This window comes from Falco biarmicus, chromosome 8 (assembly GCF_023638135.1).
Source record: "Falco biarmicus isolate bFalBia1 chromosome 8, bFalBia1.pri, whole genome shotgun sequence".
In the NCBI taxonomy this organism is placed as follows: Eukaryota; Metazoa; Chordata; class Aves; order Falconiformes; family Falconidae; genus Falco; species Falco biarmicus.
Genome location: NC_079295.1, coordinates 52,623,266 through 52,641,672, shown reverse-complemented (window position 1 = coordinate 52,641,672; position 18,407 = coordinate 52,623,266). Strand labels below are relative to the sequence as shown.

The 18,407-nt window shown below is 41.4% G+C and overlaps 1 protein-coding gene across 2 annotated transcripts in view; it reads right to left on the bottom strand.

Annotated features, from left to right (window-relative positions):
• The window catches only part of GABRB2 (gamma-aminobutyric acid type A receptor subunit beta2), a 170,858-nt gene extending 154,274 nt beyond the window's left edge, over positions 1–16,584 (bottom strand). For both annotated transcript variants that reach the window (XM_056350405.1, XM_056350406.1), the window contains exons 1-5: positions 16,479–16,584; positions 16,208–16,318; positions 15,145–15,377; positions 14,925–15,016; positions 13,978–14,045 (exon numbers count right to left, since the gene is read on the bottom strand). In XM_056350405.1, coding sequence (XP_056206380.1) covers positions 13,978–14,045; positions 14,925–15,016; positions 15,145–15,221 — 237 coding nt within the window. In that variant the 5' untranslated portion in view covers positions 15,222–15,377; positions 16,208–16,318; positions 16,479–16,584. The remainder of the gene's footprint in view (positions 1–13,977; positions 14,046–14,924; positions 15,017–15,144; positions 15,378–16,207; positions 16,319–16,478) is intronic.
• Positions 16,585–18,407: the final 1,823 nt, after the last annotated feature.

Below are 18,407 nucleotides of genomic sequence, written 5' to 3'. Positions count from 1 at the left end.
AACCTGAAGATCAGTAGCAACACAGAAGACAATCTAAATTAACCTTCTCCTGAAACATAAGTAGATAAGATGTAAGAAGATTCCAGAAACAAGACTATCTTCAACACACCACTGTGCAAGCCACCATTTACAGACTGTAATTAACTTCAACAGTGGCAAAGAAGCCTTTCTGTCCGCAATAGCTGACCAGATGCACTGTGATTCATAGACTGAATTGCCAGTTCCTTGAACAGTCTTGCCTTACAGACTGCCCCCTCCTTAAACTGGTCAAAAAAAACCCCAATTTTACATATACCCTTGTCTTCCCTCCTGAATATTAGTCTCAACACACTCAATGCTAGCCAAGGAACATTCCTTAGAAAAGTGCTTACACTGACACTACCATTAAAAAAAACAAACAAAAAAAGCCCAAACAAACCACAACCAACAACAAAACAGCAAAAACTCCATGCCAGCACTCTGCAAAAGAAATAATGATGGATCCCAGAAAGCCCAGCCACAAATACTAATCAACACAAACCCCATACATTTCAAGGCAAGCATCTTTCCCCCAGAAAAACATACTCAATATTAATATTAACTCAAAAAAAAAAAAAAAAAAGAAAGAAAGAAAGAAAGAAAAAGCCACCCTTAGATTTCTTATCTCAGTGAATTCAACCCATGGGACACTCCAACTAGAACCCCTCCGGTTCAAAGCCACTTTATTATTTCATAAAAATAAGGACCCATGAAGTGATTCTTCCAAATAACCACTATCTGTGTATTTCAAAAAGGTTCTCAGAAAAGAGCAATCTTGCAGAATATGATTGGTAAAATCAGTAGGCGTTTAACAATGCTGGCCCTATATTCATGATACTTGCCTGAGAAGCACCAGAATCATTCAACTGTAGCACAGATATACTCTGGCGAGAGATGCGCTGGACATCTCAAGCACATACTGAAAGTAAGGCTGAAATTATAACGTATAGCATACACATTAATAACATATGCGAAGGTCTTCCCTAATGTACTGACCACAACGTCTGGTAAAAATACTAGACTGAAATAACATTCACCCCTCAATTTAGATACTTTAGATATCACCCCTTTAGATACTTTAGATAATCATCACCCCTTATATTTAGATACTAAACTCAATAGTTTAAAATAAATCAGTTAAATAAAAAAAAAAAAGAGAGGAATAACTTTCAGGAGCGTAATTACTCTCTCTCTGATTTCAGCCCACAATATAGGTTTTCTGTTGTCAAAAAAATGACTTCTAGGCCTTACCTAGCAATCTAATACAACCACATAGAAACACAACAAAACACCACTACCTTGATGATAACAGTACATAAAAACATAAAATAATTGAGTTTTTCCAGGTTCACGAATGCAAAAAAGTGTTTAGGCTGTGCAAAGTAATTTATTATGATATAATACCCTATGTACCACCATAACTAAATCAGACCATTTAATGCATGTAAATACTGCCACTTAACTGCTGGAATTACTCTTACTGCTTTTGATCAGCTTACATACCTGAATATCACAACTATCAGAAATGTAAAAAAAAAAAGTTTATCTTCCTAAATGAGCATAAAACTCCACGATGCTATACTATAGGACCAGACCTACTTCCATATGTGCTTATTCCTCTCAGGTCCTCTTGTACAAGATTTTTCATTTCTACCTTCTCAAACCAAGTTTTCCTCCTTGTCACCTGGTTTCTTACTAGGCCTAAGGAAATAAAAGGCGGTGATCAAAGAAATGTGATTTTGCTGTATGTCTACACAGAGGAGAATCTCTGTTATTTATTTTTTTAAATGGCTATAATAACTTAAGCTCTACTGTAATTTTCCTTATCTTAAAAGTAATAATAAAGGTAAAGAAAGGTTAAGGAGTATGTTGTAGAAGCAGAAAGATCTTGAGGTAAAAGATCAAAATTTAAGGTAAAAATCTGAATCATACAAAATAATTCAGTTTGGCTGTTTTGTTTATATATTACAACACTGTTTTCCTGATTTGCCCATCAGATAAAATTATTTTTCAATTTGTGGAAAACAGTCTGATTTCAAGCTTGAGTAAGCAGTGTGCCGTTTATCATCTGAGCTATGAAACAGAATTAATTTATGTATTAACAGCGCATTCATAGTATTAATCAAAAAAAAATCTATTTAATATTCAGTTCCCCATTACTTAATGAAATGCAGATATTGGCTAACTCCTTAATTATGCAATAAAGGCTACCAGTTCCTTCCCATTTAAGATATCATTTAAAATAAACAATATTGTTTAGAATGCTAACTATAATGAAATCATGCAAAACTCCTGTTTTGTGTTTCTCACTCCTTCCTTTTCTCCCAAGGTAGGATCAACTAGACCCACAACCTTTCCGAGATAATCACAGTGATTCTTTAAGACTAACATCTCAGTCCCTCCAGTATTTGTACTACTAAAAATTTTGACTAATATTTGACCTGAATCTCGATGCTGTGGCTTCAACACATAACTCCTCATACTAAATCCTACAGTTCTGAATAGTAAATTTCAAAGTGGCAGAGGTAGACACAGGCTCCACACCAGCCAAACATCAATGTGTTTGTTTTGACAGCAAATGCTCCTCAAACAGAACTCTGAGAAACAATTTTCAAAAGCCAAACAGCAATTTTACTACTGCATTACAAACGACCACAAGCAAACAGAGATTCACTTCTAAGATGGTTGGTGATGTGAGAAGGGTGGTTGCATGTCATTGTCAAGAAGGGCACAGCAGAATATGGGCAGAAAAGGAAAAAAAAAAAAAAAAAAAAAAGGAAAAAACCCACCAACCCCCAAAGGCTGTGTTATCTCACTAGACAGACCCCGAGACAAGTGGAAATATTAATCTCTCTATCTAAATAACAGTTTGGTTCCTAACACCTACAAAGATAAAAATGTTGTGTATATTGCAGTCAATACGTTATTTAACTATAATGATATGATAGCCATTTAAAAAAAATTATGCTTTTTCCAATATAATCTGACCAGTACTACATGTTCCACTTGAAAACTTTCTTTGGTCTGTATTACTTAAGGAGGAAACACATATGCAATTTTTGTTTTCAAAAAGTTTAACTCAAGAGATAATTGAAGTTACATAAAATATTAAATACTTCCTTGCAGAAACAATTGTTTCCCCATAAAACTGATTAAACCAAACCCTTTTCATATGCCAGAGTAGCAATTATGGTTGAAATCCTTCATTCTGAATCTTTACTAAACGACTGCTACCTTCATGCTTTAATGAAACTGTTATCTAGTCAGCACATTATTGTGGCATAGATGTCTATCTCTAAAATGTCAAATGCCATATCAAAAGTTCATACATCATCATGTTCTCAAAAAGTCAACTCAATTAAAAAGTTAATTAAAATTTAATTCTACACTTAAGATTTTGCATTACCCATCTACCTTACCAAAGATGATTTTATGATTCAGAACAAAAAGATTCATTTTTATTCACTTAAAGTAAAATGAATGCCAGAAAGTTATTTATGTAAACTTACGTCTTCCCTTTACCAGCAGGCAAAGTCTGGCCCTGGTAGGAACCACATGAGCATTCTTATGCTGCCTCACCAATGATTTGGTTACGGTACAGGCTAAAGACTACGAGTAAAAAAGTACACTCTTCCCATGTTAGGACTCGTCAGCTTTTAAATGTCCTTAAATCAAAGCTGCCAACAAGGTCCTACAACTTTCTGGCCAATAAAACCTACCAAGTACATCTGTTCACTCCAAAAGAGCACCTATTGTACAGCCACTATTTTGTAGACTCCTACCCCATCCCCATTCACATTGAACATCCAAGACATCAGAGGAGCCGTTTCGTATTGCAGTTCAAGTCATTTTAGTACTAACAAATCTTCTGTGAAAACAGGGCAGAAATAGCCTCAGTGGAAAAATCAGCATCAGATTTACACGTTTTAAGACTTCAAAACAAGTCTCATGTGGGATTTGAGCTCACCAAAGCATTCTGCAAAGCCTATGCACAGACGTGGGTACTTTTGAATGCAGGCCATTAACTAGAATTATTATGGATTTCTCTAAGTGGTCACTTGTGTCACATAACAGTAGATTAATGAAAACTGTATTCATTTCTAGGCATTTACACTAACAAGAATGACTGTAACAAAAATGCCAGGAGACTCTTAACTATAAATCTATCTTTTGGGAATTTATAAATCAGCTATAATAACCCATTTTTTACTGGAATTTGATACAAAAGGTCTCAGCTATGCTTAACTCGGTAAACGTTCTTACAACTTTAAAAAGCTTCTTTCAAAACTGAAAAAAGTAATTTTGCAAGTCAGTTTTGTATCTACTGAGGTTGTTAAGCATTTCATCCTGAGCACCAAAGGTGGCATATGCTACAAGATATGAACATTACATCTCTAATTCTATTAGGCATGGAATTCCTGAAAGCATCACAGAACATCAGTGAATAAAGAGCAACAGGACAGTACAACAGATAGAACATTCATATAAATTTTAGGAAGATTTCAGATAAATTAAAAGGCTTCTTTCATCGTTCCTGGACTCACATGATTCATGAAACGATGCAATTATTTGCAAAATGCTGCTTTTCATTTGTAAATATAACATGTGTATTTGTTTAATCCTATTTCCTTCTTCCCTATAAGTTATCTAAAAGAATAAATAATTTCTTAATAGGGAATAGTAAGAGACTCACATTCCTGAATTATTTAATTTTAAATCTCATAGTCTACTGGACCATCCAACTGATATTTTTTTTTTACTTAAATTTTATTGCTTCTTCAGTGCGTATCTTCTCAAACATGGATTAACACTGTTATTGACACCCCCGAGGGAGCCAACAGAACCTATTGGGTCAGCAGTCCTTGAAAAAGAAAAAAAATAATTCCACAATGCTCTACAACTCCGTTGGAGCTGCAGGGTCTATTAACTCAAAAATACACTTTATAAAAGCTACAAATATTGGTTACACAATGGATCAAAATGACTTCTGGACTACTGGGTAACAACTGTTATGCAAATGATAACACACATTTACCGTTACGAACCATAAGAATTAACAATACGTCACTACTTTTACTAAATGGATGCAATAAAGTATTTATTTTTTTTACAACATATATTTTTAAAGGCCTATACAGAGAACAAAAAGGTTGAACACTGATATTACCAAGTTGAGCAGAACGTATCTCTGTTCCAAATATTAAAAAACAATTTAAACTTTTCATGAAAATAAAAAAAAAAATTAATCTACAATAGAAATTAGGACCAGGTTTACAAAAGGGCTCTGTATCACAGCAGTAAATAGCTTTTCAAAAGGCTTCAGTATCTTATTCAGACACTTATTACATGTTTAAATAGGTAGTTCTCACTAAGAAAAAAATTACTTCATTTCCTTGAAAGCAATAGTAACTCCTGGCTGCTTCACAGGTGTATGCAATGGAAGAAGTCGAATAAGAAACACTTCCAAAACCCAAAATCGCAGGGGTCACACTTCTCAGGCACCCCAAATATATGAAAACCCACAAGCTTTTCTGGAAGACCATCTCATCTCAGAGGGGTTTAGCGTGACTTTTACCTAACTCCAAGCTTTCTGCCCATTTTTCTCAAGGGTCATAACTAAACCAATCAAACAAAAAAAACCCAAACACAAAACGTTTAGGGTATTTTGCACATTAGGACCCTTCACACTACACCAATCTAAAACAACTTTTCAAGAAAATTGACTGTGATGAGTCTTCTCTGGAAAAAGTTGCGTTCACAAGTCTCTGCCACTTTGACGGTTTAGTTTCCCGGTTCCTGAGGATCTGTACCGCACTGCGACACAGGGTACAGCTGCTCCAGTTGGGCAGGCATATTTTTCCCACTTAAGCCCATTCAGACAGGTTTACAATATCTAAATCTCATGAAAAAATAGAAATGTAATACGTTTAAGTCATGCCTAACAGCAAGTCACGGCTCCTGTAATTCCAAACCATTTCCAGCACAGAGGAGAAGGTTGTGTTGGCAGCCTTTCACAGCTTCACTCGCGACATGAAAGACCTCTCTGTTCCTGGTCCTCTGCACTTTGAATGCTTCCACTCACAACCACCACAGGCTAATAAGCTATCTAGAATAAAGGTTCACGGCACCCAGGCTGCTATGTAGCAAAAGAATTCAAAACTCATGAGCACAGGAAGGAGACATTCAAGAGCAGCAATCAGGACACTCAACTGTGAAGGCAAATTCTGGGGTTTAATCCATTTTCATAGAGTTGCTTAGTTAATGGAAATGCCTATTCATTAAAGAAGAAAAGGAAGAAGAAATGGTCCAGACAGCAGGCACTGGAACAAGGATTTTTCACTTCAAGCAGCTGGATTTTTTTAATATGCTTTCATTAGGGTAATTTAATGTACCACCCCTGTCCAAGGCCAAACTCCCTGTAATTTTTTTCCTTCTTCTACTTGTTCAAAGTTTATAGAGCTCAACTTGTCTTCCAGCACAATCACAATGGATCAGTGGCTCGCCTATAGGAACGTCAGTGGAAATACTCTGAACTGCCACATCTACTACAACAGCACACACTTGAAACCCAAAATACATCTCTCAGAAGGGTTCCTTTTCCCCCCCATGTAGTTAAATTCTTACTACTTGAAAACTAACGAACGAATCCCTCTGTCAGCATTCACAGAATAAAAATTAATAGGAGTTAACCTTGACAGAGATATGCACAAAGCAGCTCAGGATAGACAGAAATAGCACAGTCCCCTCATTCTTTAAGTCTGGGGATATGGGAAGAGCTCACGTTCTAAATGCTGTGATAACCTACATTAAATATGATCTACAAATTCTATATTCAGTTGCACACATGTCAACATCCTGAATGTTAAAATATATCTTCTTATTTAGAACATTTTCATTTTGATTGGAAATTACATACTTATTTGCAAAACTCATACAAAAAAGAACACATTCGGTAGATGCAATTCCAAGTCTGGGAGAATCTTTGCACTGATTAGCTAATTTGAAAATACTTAGCCAGACAGTTTGCATGCAAAGATCTTCACAGGCAAAACCTATAAAGTGAGAGCATTGCTACTTCACAAACTGGCATTCAGACAGGTCAGACTCTAGCTGTGAATATGCCCACTATATCTCTATTCCTACAACGCTTGTGTTACACTAGCTGCTATGTGTCCATTGTACATAGCATTGCTGTCAAGAAACATGAGCAGGATGGGAATCCCTGTAGAAGCATAGTAAGAGTAATTACAATAAAGCACAAAGTCTGCTGCTTCTCTCTTTTTGCCAATCCACAGTATGCCTACAACGTTAATGTATTTATGCACGTTCATTTATTTTTAAATTATAGATTGCATTTACCCATAATAGCCAATTTTTCAGTATTAATAACTCAAGATATTTGACCGTTTCTAAAGTTAACTCTAAAGACAAACAAGATGCTATCTTTCATTACTTAAAAGAGGCATTTCAAAAATTACCTCATGGATGAGCACCTCCCTTTGAAATGAAGGGACTAAATCTCTCCTAATTCATATAAGCACTTGCAAAGACCTACAGCATTAACCACTAAAAGGCTACAAGGAATCTGGATTACTTCTAGAAAAATAAAAGAATTATTACTCTACAAGACCGTACTTCAACATGGTTGAATACTAAAGGCTCTGCTGTAAACCTTGCAGAGGGCTGCATGGGGTATGAGGATAAGAAAGGGAGGGAGGAATAATAAGGATTTAGTCATGGTGCACTGACAGACTTTAGAGACACTAAGAAGCACAAATACAACCATTTGAACAGCTTAAACTTGTAACAAGTTTGTAGAGCCACAACATAAAAATCTTCCATTCTAATACATGGTTCATCTATAAAGATTTTATGTGATTTTCAGTGGAGTAGTTATGAAATAAAGCAGCCTATAGTAGGAGCTAACAAAGTACACTTCATGTTCATTCCCACGCTTTAGCATCAAGCCATTGCCCATAAAACATATTAAAGATAAATATATCTTTTCTTCTATGGCAGGAGCCAAATTACTTAAATATTTATAGGTCAAAGCCTTCTAAAAACAAGGCAGCAATAATTATTAATTCAAATATACAAATCACGTCCAAGGCAATCTCTTTAAATTACTGACAACCACCCCTTGGTCTGCTAAGGCCAGCGACCACTTGAAAAATCACCAACAACAACAAAACAAGAAGATTTTCTACTGATTAAACTGTTGCAACACTGTAGCACAACAGAAGCACAATCCAATTAACAAACCATTTATAGGACCTTAAAAAGAAATAACAATTATGTCATGCTTCCAGATACATAATATATAAATATACAGAATATATTATTGCTTCTGAACTGGCTTATAAAAGTTGTTAAAAACTCAGTACATTCCTGCATACATACTCTAGAGAAATCATTTCCTACTGTGGCTGCAAATATTCTTGCAAAACCAACACGAAAACTTCAATCCACATGTAGCATACCAGTAGGAATAACTTGCTTTGGTCCCCAAGGGTAAACGTGCTACTTGAACACAGGAGCTCTTAGTTATTTTTACATACCTTAAAGCTAAGAAGGGAAAAAGCCTGAATTAGAGACGTGTAGTAACAAGAACTGGAAATCCATACTAATGTTATTTACTCCTATTCAAAAATAAACTCTTGTGATGTTATCCTAGACAATAACTAAAGGAACAGGTGAAACAGGGCTTTCAGTAAAAGAAGTTGTCACTTCTAAGATGTATATCACCTGCTCTGCATTCACAGGAGTCTCTGCAGACACTTCAGTATGAGTCAGTAGTGTATGAGCACAATAATTTGGCAAGAGCCAAATTCAAACTGTCTGCTGAGAAACGCAATTTTGTGTGAAGAAGCATATACCTCTACGACACAGGGGAAATAATAAAACCAACAGTCTCTAGCAGCAGGAAGTATTTAGGATTAGCGAAGCAACACCTTCCCAATATTTCTAATATTTCATTTTCAATGCATTCTCAGTCCTGTCCTTTCCTTATTCTCTCTATGGATCATATAAAGCAACACATACAACTAGGATGGATCGACAAAAGAAGGTACTGTTCACCTCTTTCTGTACCAGTGTATATAGGACACTTGTTACGATTTCCTTTCTCTTCATTTTTCTTTACCAGGGCTTTCCCCCTGAGTTTTCTGGTTTGGAATAGCTCCGCCTTATTTTCTTACCACTTAACGCCCATTTCTTTTTATATCACAGGCTATCTCTTCCTTTTTCACACATAAGGATAATTGCTGCTACTTGAGAGGTAGCCACACAGCTCCCCTTGTTTTCAGAATCTAAACCTGAATCTCTTGGGCTTTGTTAACGTCCCCCACTGAAAATAACTCAAGAAAACATGAGCGATTAAGAAAAGCAGTAGTGGGTCTCTATTATCAAAAGCAAGTGTAAGTCAGAGGTCTATCAGCAAATTACAGCTGTGCCTGTACTTTTTTAGGCTGAGAATATTCTGATCTATGAGTATTATACTTTACTATTTTATGCAACTTTGGCATATCTAAAATACAGAAGTGAAATATAATATCTAAATAAAAGCTTCTTTTTATTTTTAGAGCTTTGAAGTTACTAGGTTCTGTTGTGTAAAACTTGGCATACACTATTGAGTAAACCTTTCTCTGATAGATAACAGCTCTTTTGTTTCTCCAGCTCCCACTTGATGGAAGGATTAAGCATTCAAACAACCCTAATGGCTCCCACTAAAACAAACCAACCTATTGTATCTATTTAACTCCATGTACACATACTGAGCCCAAGTGCCAAAATCTGTACAATGATAAGCAAGCAAATATTTAAAATTAAATAAAGAGTTCAGATTCCTCTTAGCAGCCCCCCAATGACCCACAGTATGAAGAGTTATATTTAATTAAATTTACAATCCATTACCTCAAAAAGTGTATATTTCTTGGGTAAAAAATATATCCGTAGAACATTTTTCTCTCTTTTCAAGACATCCTGTACTAAAATCCCAGAATAGTCACAGACCAAGGGGCAGGGGGGAGGAGAGAAGGAAATGTTGACCTATTTAATAGGAATAAGCCAAGACACAGAAAACCACCACGTGGCTGACATTATCCACAGAAATTATCATGTCTTATCTGGATAGATCAAATGTACAACATTTTATGTAAAATCTTCAGTAGTGTCTAGGGAAGAAAATGTATTCCTGTACTTCTTAATGAACCTGAACCTATTTTTTAAATCAGTTTATGAAGGAACTGTTGGGAGGAAAGGTGAGAAAATAGGAATGGAGGGCAGTCTCGGTTGCTGTGTTGTCAAGGAGTCTACTCCAACAACTAACTAAGGAGGTGAAAAGGTGGAAACGTGACATCCCAGCTAGCACTGGTTATTTAAAACAAAACAAAACTACTGTTTAAGCTCTCTGGAGATATTTTTACAATGAGTGGTTATTATTAAGGAAAAGGAGGCTAGGAAGAAAATTCAAGCACAGTAAGAAACACCTGGAAACTACCTTGAGAACACTGCATTAGACTCCCTGCAATACATCTAATCTTACGCAAGATCAAATTTATTAGCCCAGGAAGACCACTTTAGTAGCTTTCACACCTCTCCATGTCTGTTTTCTATTCTTACCTGAATAAGGAAACCTTAAGAAAAGCCACAGTATAATTAACATAAAGCACACACTCAACAATACTGCAGGGCCTGGTCCAGAGAGATGAATGGATTAGCCATAATCATTATTGTACTGCATAAAATGTATATTTTTTCTTCACAAAATACAAAAAAATTAGTCCAAATAGTCATAGCACTTGTCAAAAAACACACACGCCTGAAGTTCACTTTTCTCACATGCATTTGGTGCATTCCCTAAAGCTGGAAAGAATTCTGTTCGCAAGTACCAGTACTTTAAACTCTTTTTTTAAAACCAAGGTAAATGCCAGTTCAAGTTTCTGACAACAAAAGATTGAACAGCTTACAGTTTCAACTTTGTTGCATACCAGAAATATCTGGATAGCTGTAAAGCCTGTTACACCCTAAGTTTCTTACAAAGTGAAGTACTGAGAACCTCCTTAAGAATTCAAAGTCAACAATCACGTTCTTGAACATCCTAAACACACAGTTACTTTCTATAACAGCAACCCTAAATTTTCCCATCCAATAAAGTAAAAACTTTATGATTTACTTCCTGACACTGGAGACAAGCCTTCTGCCTGCAGAGCAACACAAATGTATATGGTAGATGGAACGCGTCAAGATGGGAAGAGGAACGTAAGACCAATAATTTTAAGGTAAGTTAACACTGGAATTAATATTAATTGTCTCAAGCTTAACTACAATTATTTAGCCTTCCTCTCAAGGCCAAAGTTTGCTCCTGTTAATGTTAATACCTGACTCCAGGCAACAATTTGCCTTTACCTCAAGTCAGTGGTGTTTGCCATGACTACAGGCAAAGCAACAGCCAGCCCATGGCTCAGAAAAACAGGTTCATACTTTCAGAAGACTCTCTCTGTCTCATTATCTCAGAAGGCTTTGCATCAGCTAGCATTCAATAGCATTCCTCCTGGTTTCTACCTTAAATTCTGGTGAATTTGCAAGGAAAAAGTCGAGGCCATGTGTACCAAGTTATTTGTTGTCTGCTTGCATGTCTCCTCCCTTACGCCAGGCCTATCAGGGTACATTAGTACTTGTTATGTTGCAAAGATCATGGTGAAATGAACTGTTGCATGTTACATTTTGAAGTTAAGCAGATTAAGAAGGTAATCTTGGTTTGGAATCTCTTCTGAAACTGTAAGTGAAAAAAATTGCGTAAAATAAATGCCTGGTTTTAAAGAATAGTCAGCTCCTTAGAGTAAAATAAGCCCAGAGCTTAAATGCTTTAGGCAAATGTGGGAGACAAAACTGCCTATACATTTCCCCTCCCTCCCCCTGGAGTTCTGCATATAGTCTGAAAATTTTTCTCACAAAGGTCAAACATTTCAACAACAAAATAAACAGACTACAGAATACTAAAAACACTCAGTTTTACAGTTTTTGTGAGATCACAGTCTTCTAATATGCTCCGACTCTTAACTGAAGCCCAAATTTCTAGAAATCATTGAAAGAAACCGAGAAAATAAGACTCACAGGAATCTTCACAATCTTTTTGTAAGAAAGGAAAACATTTGGCAGTACTTTCCAGTTTTGAAGGGATGCAGGGATATAACACTTGACCTAGTAGATCACAGTTCCATCAAGAAAACCGTCAGCATTCCCACATTGCTCATGGCTGTCTAAGAATTAATTTGTATGGCCATATCTCTCCTACCCATAGTTCTTTTCATGAAAAGCAGGTTTAAAATACATTGCAATGTTCTTCCTTTGCACTTAAAGCTCCTGGAGGTAGAATACTAAATTACAAGTTCAGTGAAACAAAGTTTGGCAGCCCAGTTTAGCCACTTGGAAATATTTCACAAGTAATGCTCGAGGTGAAATTATCCAGAGTTTTCTTGGTATCTTGAAAAAAAAGCAATATCAAGCTCTCAGTCACCAAGACCTCCCAGTGTCACAGAACAGCCACCAGTAATGTCATCCTCAAATTAGGCCAAGGGTTATATTTCACATCATGAAAAAAAAATCCTGTACACCACACAACACAACTAGTTTGAGAGCAAATATTTGCCAATTCATTCAGTGCAGTGTCCCTGAAAACCCAAACATGCCACTGAGGAATTAAAGAAAACATTTTAGTAGTAGAATGATATTAACACAACTGGTAACTTTCAAACTATTGTTTTGAAATGCATCACTACAGCTACAGCAGTATCCCTAAAATGACATCTGTCTTTAGAAAGAGTTTTCCTTACAACTTCAAGAGTAATAGAAAGTTTGCTTCAAACAATAAATTTCTATCAAAATATTCACAAACATTTATTTTGTATCAGTGTCTGCTACTATACTTTGGTGTCTTTATTTTATATTCTTCTTGTATAAAACCCTGAGAGCATGAGGCCAAATTCTGTGTCTTTAACCAAGTAAAATGTAAGTTAAAAACTTCAGAACTTGACACCAAATTATCTCCAAATAAGCAAATGTTAGAAAAGTTTAGCCTAAACCAAGAACAGCTTCTACAGAATAGATCGAGGCTTCTCCACACTTCGTTACTCTCCCAGGTAACAAAAACAAACATGGGAAGCCATACTGTGCCACAAACAAGTTCAGCCCCCCAGCACAGTCTGTTCAAGACAAACATCTTGAAAAATTAAACTTGTAAAATCCTCAACTCAGTCATGACCACCCAAAATTGTAAAAAAAAAAATAAAAAAAAAAAAATAAAAAAAAATTAAAAAAATGTCACGTGAGCTTTGGATACACACAGAAATAAAACTCGTTAGGTTCTTATCTTTTTTAATCGCAACTGCACTGCTGGGACAAAAAGGAAAAATATTTGTAGAATATTAGACCGAGAAAGGCGTGGAAGCAGGCTACAGCCGCTCGCCCCCGGCCCCTGCCCCCCCACACGCGGCGGTGCAGCCGGCCCGGGGCGCGCCATGCCCCCCCCCCCCCGCCCCCGGCGCCCCGCGGAGCGGCAGCGCGGCCCCGTGGCGGCAGGGTGCCGTGCGGGCCCGCGGCCGGCAGGGGGCGTCGTTGCTCGCGGCACGGCGGCGCGGGCGGGCTGCGCCTCGGGAGCGGTGCGGCAGGACCAGCCGTGCGGGCGGCCCGGGGCTCCCACCTTCTCCGGTCCCGCCGCCGGGGGGAGGAGGTGGCGGGGGGGGGGGGGGGGGGGGGGGGGGGGAAGGAGCTGACACGACCCTCCTCCCGCCCACTCCCACCCTCCCGGGCCGACCCTCTAGGAAGCGGCTGCTCCGCCCCGGAGCCGGAGGCCGCGCCGGGTACCCGCACGCCCGTGGGCGCCGCTCCGCCTCGGCAGGGGCGGGGGAAACGACATCCACCCCCGGAGCGAGCGACCAGCCCCGGACCCTAAATACTCACCATATTGACTTCTGAGACCATGTCTATACTGGCAATGTCTATGTTCATGCCGACAGCCACTGGGGGACCTGCAAACCGACAAGATGGTCCGCAATGTGATCTCGAAGAAGTTAACTCGTTCTTACCGGAGTTCGCAGCGCTACGCGTAGAAACGACACATTTAAGCAAAGCCAGGAGGCAGGCAGGGCGCGCCCCCACACCTGCCCTCCCCCGCCCCCACAAAGGCAGCACAAGCGAGCTGCCCCCCGCCCCCCCTGGGCTCACCCTGCGCGCCCCCCGCCAGCTGTAGCCGGGCTTTATGTAACGCGCACACACGTGCTGGCAACGGCTCGGGGCCGGACGGGGGGTCCCTCGCACCCCACCCCCCCCTTGCCCCCCAGGCCGGGGAGCGCGGCCCCCACGCCACCCCCCCGCCCCTGCCACCCGGGCAGCCCCGGGGACGGCGGGCAGCGAGCCCCGGGGGCGGGGTGGGGGCAAGGGGACACCCACCGCCGACGCGTCCGGAGTGAACAAACTAGTTGGACGTGGGAGCGCGCAGGGGGTTAAATGACATTTTCGTATCGGTTAACAGCACATCTTGTACTCAAAAATAGTAAATGTGATCACAGGCACATTAGGCTGAGAAGAACAAAACGTTGGGTAAACTTAAGGGATTTGCATCTCGGTAAAACCAGTTAAACGAGGGCTTAATTACAGGTTAATAAAGTATCAGCACCCACACGAGATGAGGGACCGATTGCAAACGTGCAAGACGTTTAAGTGATCGCATTAAAGAGCATCCTGTGCTAAGAAAATTGAGCGACAATGGGCTTAACTTTGAATCAGCTTGAGAAAATGGCAACACACACGCACCCCAAAGCAACAGCACCCACCACACGTTTAAAAGCCACACACCCCGTACACAGCCCACATAAGCCATCTCCCTTATTAAAAAGCAGTCAAATTACCTCCAAAATCTGGCCTCAAGCGAATGTCATAGCCCTTCAGCAGTCTATCCACGGTCTCTTTTACCAGTGACATGTTACTAGGGTCATTGACACTAAAGGAAAAAAAGAAAGAACAATACCACATTATTTCTTATTTCTCAGACTCTGGTTGCACATTCCTCTCGGCAGCAGCATGCAGTGCAATTCAAAGTAAAGCAAAAGAGGTACCTTCATCACTCACCTCTGTGCACACACCACGGCTATTATCAAAGGGAATGACCAAATCCCAAAGTAACCCTTTTTCCGGACTCTCAGCATCCCTTTAGCTTTTGATATGATTTAGGGTTTCAGTGAAGAGAAGAAGAGATCCAACTTATTCTGGCCAGTGCAGTAATTCTAATGTGAAGCGCATGCGCACGGCGTACCACAACATCAAAAGGAGCAGTGGTTGCTGCTGGAGATGGAGCAAATTTCCTTGCAAAAAAAAAAAAAAAAAAAAAATTAAAGGGGAAGAAGGAAATGCATTATTTAAAAAAAAAAAAAAAAAAGTCATCCACAGGAGTATCGAGTATATTTTTGTTGTCCTTTTTGTTAGTCTAGAAAATAAATCACAGCAAGGAGAGAAGTTTTAGGAGTTGCAGGGTACAGAGGCTTTGCAACCCAGTTTAAGGGGGGAGGGGGGGGCGGGGGCTGGACGAACTCGGACTAGACGGAGGGGGAATAGGTTAACGAGGGGAATGCAGAGCACACGTATGGTGCCGGGGGCAGGCGGCGAAGAAAGGGGGCAGCTTAACTTTTTGGTCCCTGGAAAGAAGCGCCTGAAACGAGACGAGGTGCGGGCAGAGGAGCCGGCGCTTGCAACGGGGGCGGGCGGTGGGGGAGGAGGGGGAGATGGGCGCCTACAGTATTTCTCACGGAAAAAAAAAAAAAAAAATGATGACGAATAGTTTCTTGTAAGAGGGGATTAGGTTGTTTCCTTCCTTACTGTGCTGCCACGCGCTGTTCCAGGGGCAGCGGCGCTGGGGACTGAGGGGTCCGCGGCTGCCGCCGCCGGCTCCCGCGGGTCATTTCCCGGTGCCGGAGGGGCGGGCGCGGAGCCCCCTCGGCCCCGCTCCCCCCCGGCGCATTGTCCATACATCGACCGATGATTAACCCAGGGATGCAAGTTCCTCAGGTTGAGCTAAGCCTGGCCTCGGGGCTGGGGGCAGGGGGGGTGGGGGAAGGGGAAAAAAAACACCACCCTGAAAGGCAGTCAAGCTTTTGGTGACCATGCAGACCCGGTGCAGGTTCGTAAGCCCACTTACCTTCGTGGGTAAAACGCCCGAGCTCTTCAAATGCAGCGTCTGATCCAATTAATGCCTCGGAATAAACCGGAGACGAGCTGATTTGGGGATGCTTTGAATGACATTTAAATCCTGAGCAGAAAAAAAGATAGAAAGGAGAGAGAGAAGGAAAAAAAAACCCAAACCCCGAAAAATAACAAACACCGGAGTTAAATTATTCCTCGCAAATCTGCTTTGCGCCCGTGGCTCCTTTTACACCACCACCTCCTCCTCCTCCTCCTCCCGCACATACCCGCTCGGCCCCGCGGATCGGTGCTGCTCCAGCCAGCGGATCTGGGCGTGCTCACGTCCTCGGCCGGCCCGGGCTGTGCGGGGAAGGCAGCGGGAGCACTTCGGGCGTCAATTAACAAAAGAAATATTTAACTCGCTGCAGGAGGGTGGAGAAGGGGGGGGAGAAAACCCCCGTGGGGGGAGGGACAAGGGTGTTGCACAGCGAGCGAGGCGGGCTGGAGAGCCCGTTCGCTGCCCGGCACAGCTCGGTCCCACACGGCGGGGCACCGCGCAGCCCCCGGCCGGCCCCGCCGCCTGCACTTCGCGGCAAGCGGGGGGGGTCCCGGCTGTGCGCGGCCCCCAGCCCACACACGGCGGCCTGGAAGCGGGAGCAGCCGGAGGGGTGCGGGGCTGGGGGCGGCTGCCCGGGGAGCAGAGGTAGCCGTGGCCCCTCGGGAAGGGCTGAGGTTCAGGCGGTTGGGATGAAGCCTCACCTGGGGGAACGGCGGGGCGGAGGGGGGGGCTCTGCCCCCGAGAAGCGGCAGGGCTGCTGAAAAAAATCAGCAGCAGAACCGTAAAACAGCCGGCAGCCCCGAAAAGCAGGCAGCCATTTAATACGGACCGGCAGCTACCTTGGCTGGAGCGCTAAGGAGCAGGGACGCCCCGCGACGAGCGCCGCAGCATCCACCTGCCGCTGAAGCGGGGCCAGGGGAGCCCCCCCCCCCCCCCCCCCCCCCCGCCCTGCCAGCGGAGCGCCCCGGCAGCCTTCCCAACGGGGGACAAATCCTGCCCCCCTCACCCCGCCGGCAGTGCCTTAGCACAGCGCACCGTGCCTCTGAGATCACGTATCTGCTTGTTTTTCACTTCCAGGAGAAAGGAGAAAAGAGAAAAAGGGGGGGGGGGGGGGGAAGCCTTTTGAGGGGCTGGGGGGAATTCACCAGGACATATTTTCACCACCTTCTCCCACACGTAACAATTAGAATTACACAGAGGGAGAAAATACACTTTCCTAGATGAAACAGACAAGATTATGTTTGTGACAAATAAAAAATGCCTCGATGTATTAAAAAAAAAAAAAAAAAAACAAAAAACCACCAAAACACCAAACCTAAACAACTAAGTTAAAAAACGTCTAAGCATTTGTTAAAATGACAGCCTCACTTTGCAGCTTTCTGTTCCATGGCTGATGTTACAGAGCCACTCTCCCTGTTCACCAGCGGAGGTTTCTGTTCTCACACAGCTAGTCTGCTTCACTGCCAAACCTCTTGAAATATAGCCCTGGAAGGAAGATGGTGGATACTCTGTGCAGTGAATCATTTTACTTTACATGTATAATAGGCACTTTTTTTTTTTTTTCCTTCTGCAATCATATGATAAGAACAGGAGGTCTCAAGGTAAAACACTTTAATCCTGCACTGTGAAACTCACCTGCAAGTGCTAACTTGGGACTACATCTGACACTCCTGATTTCTGAGCTGTTTCTGAGTCTCCACTATTAATTACCATTATACCACAGAAACGTTTCATCTACTATATTGGAATATGAACCAGATATCAAGAGGAACCTGAGGCTGAAGGCTGATAATATTCAGTGCTGGACTCCCAGGGATCTTTGATTTACATATCAACATAAAATCAGGGGCAGAAAAGCACCATATTTCCCTGGGAATGTTGGAATAGTACACCCAAAGGTTTCAAGCTATGACTTATCTAGCATTTGTTCTGTGATCTGGTGTATGCACTAATAACCAAGCAACGCTCGCTCTGGGCCCAAAGTACCACTGTGCCATGTGTAGTGAAACCTGCTCAGTCTGGCTATTCCAGCAAAAAGGAATGGCACATCTCAAACAAATTCTACACACATGGATGTCACAGTGCATTATGCATCAAAAATTAACGTCTATCACTGGGTTTGGGAAGTAGAAAGGCTCTGTTGAACCATGCTTGAGAT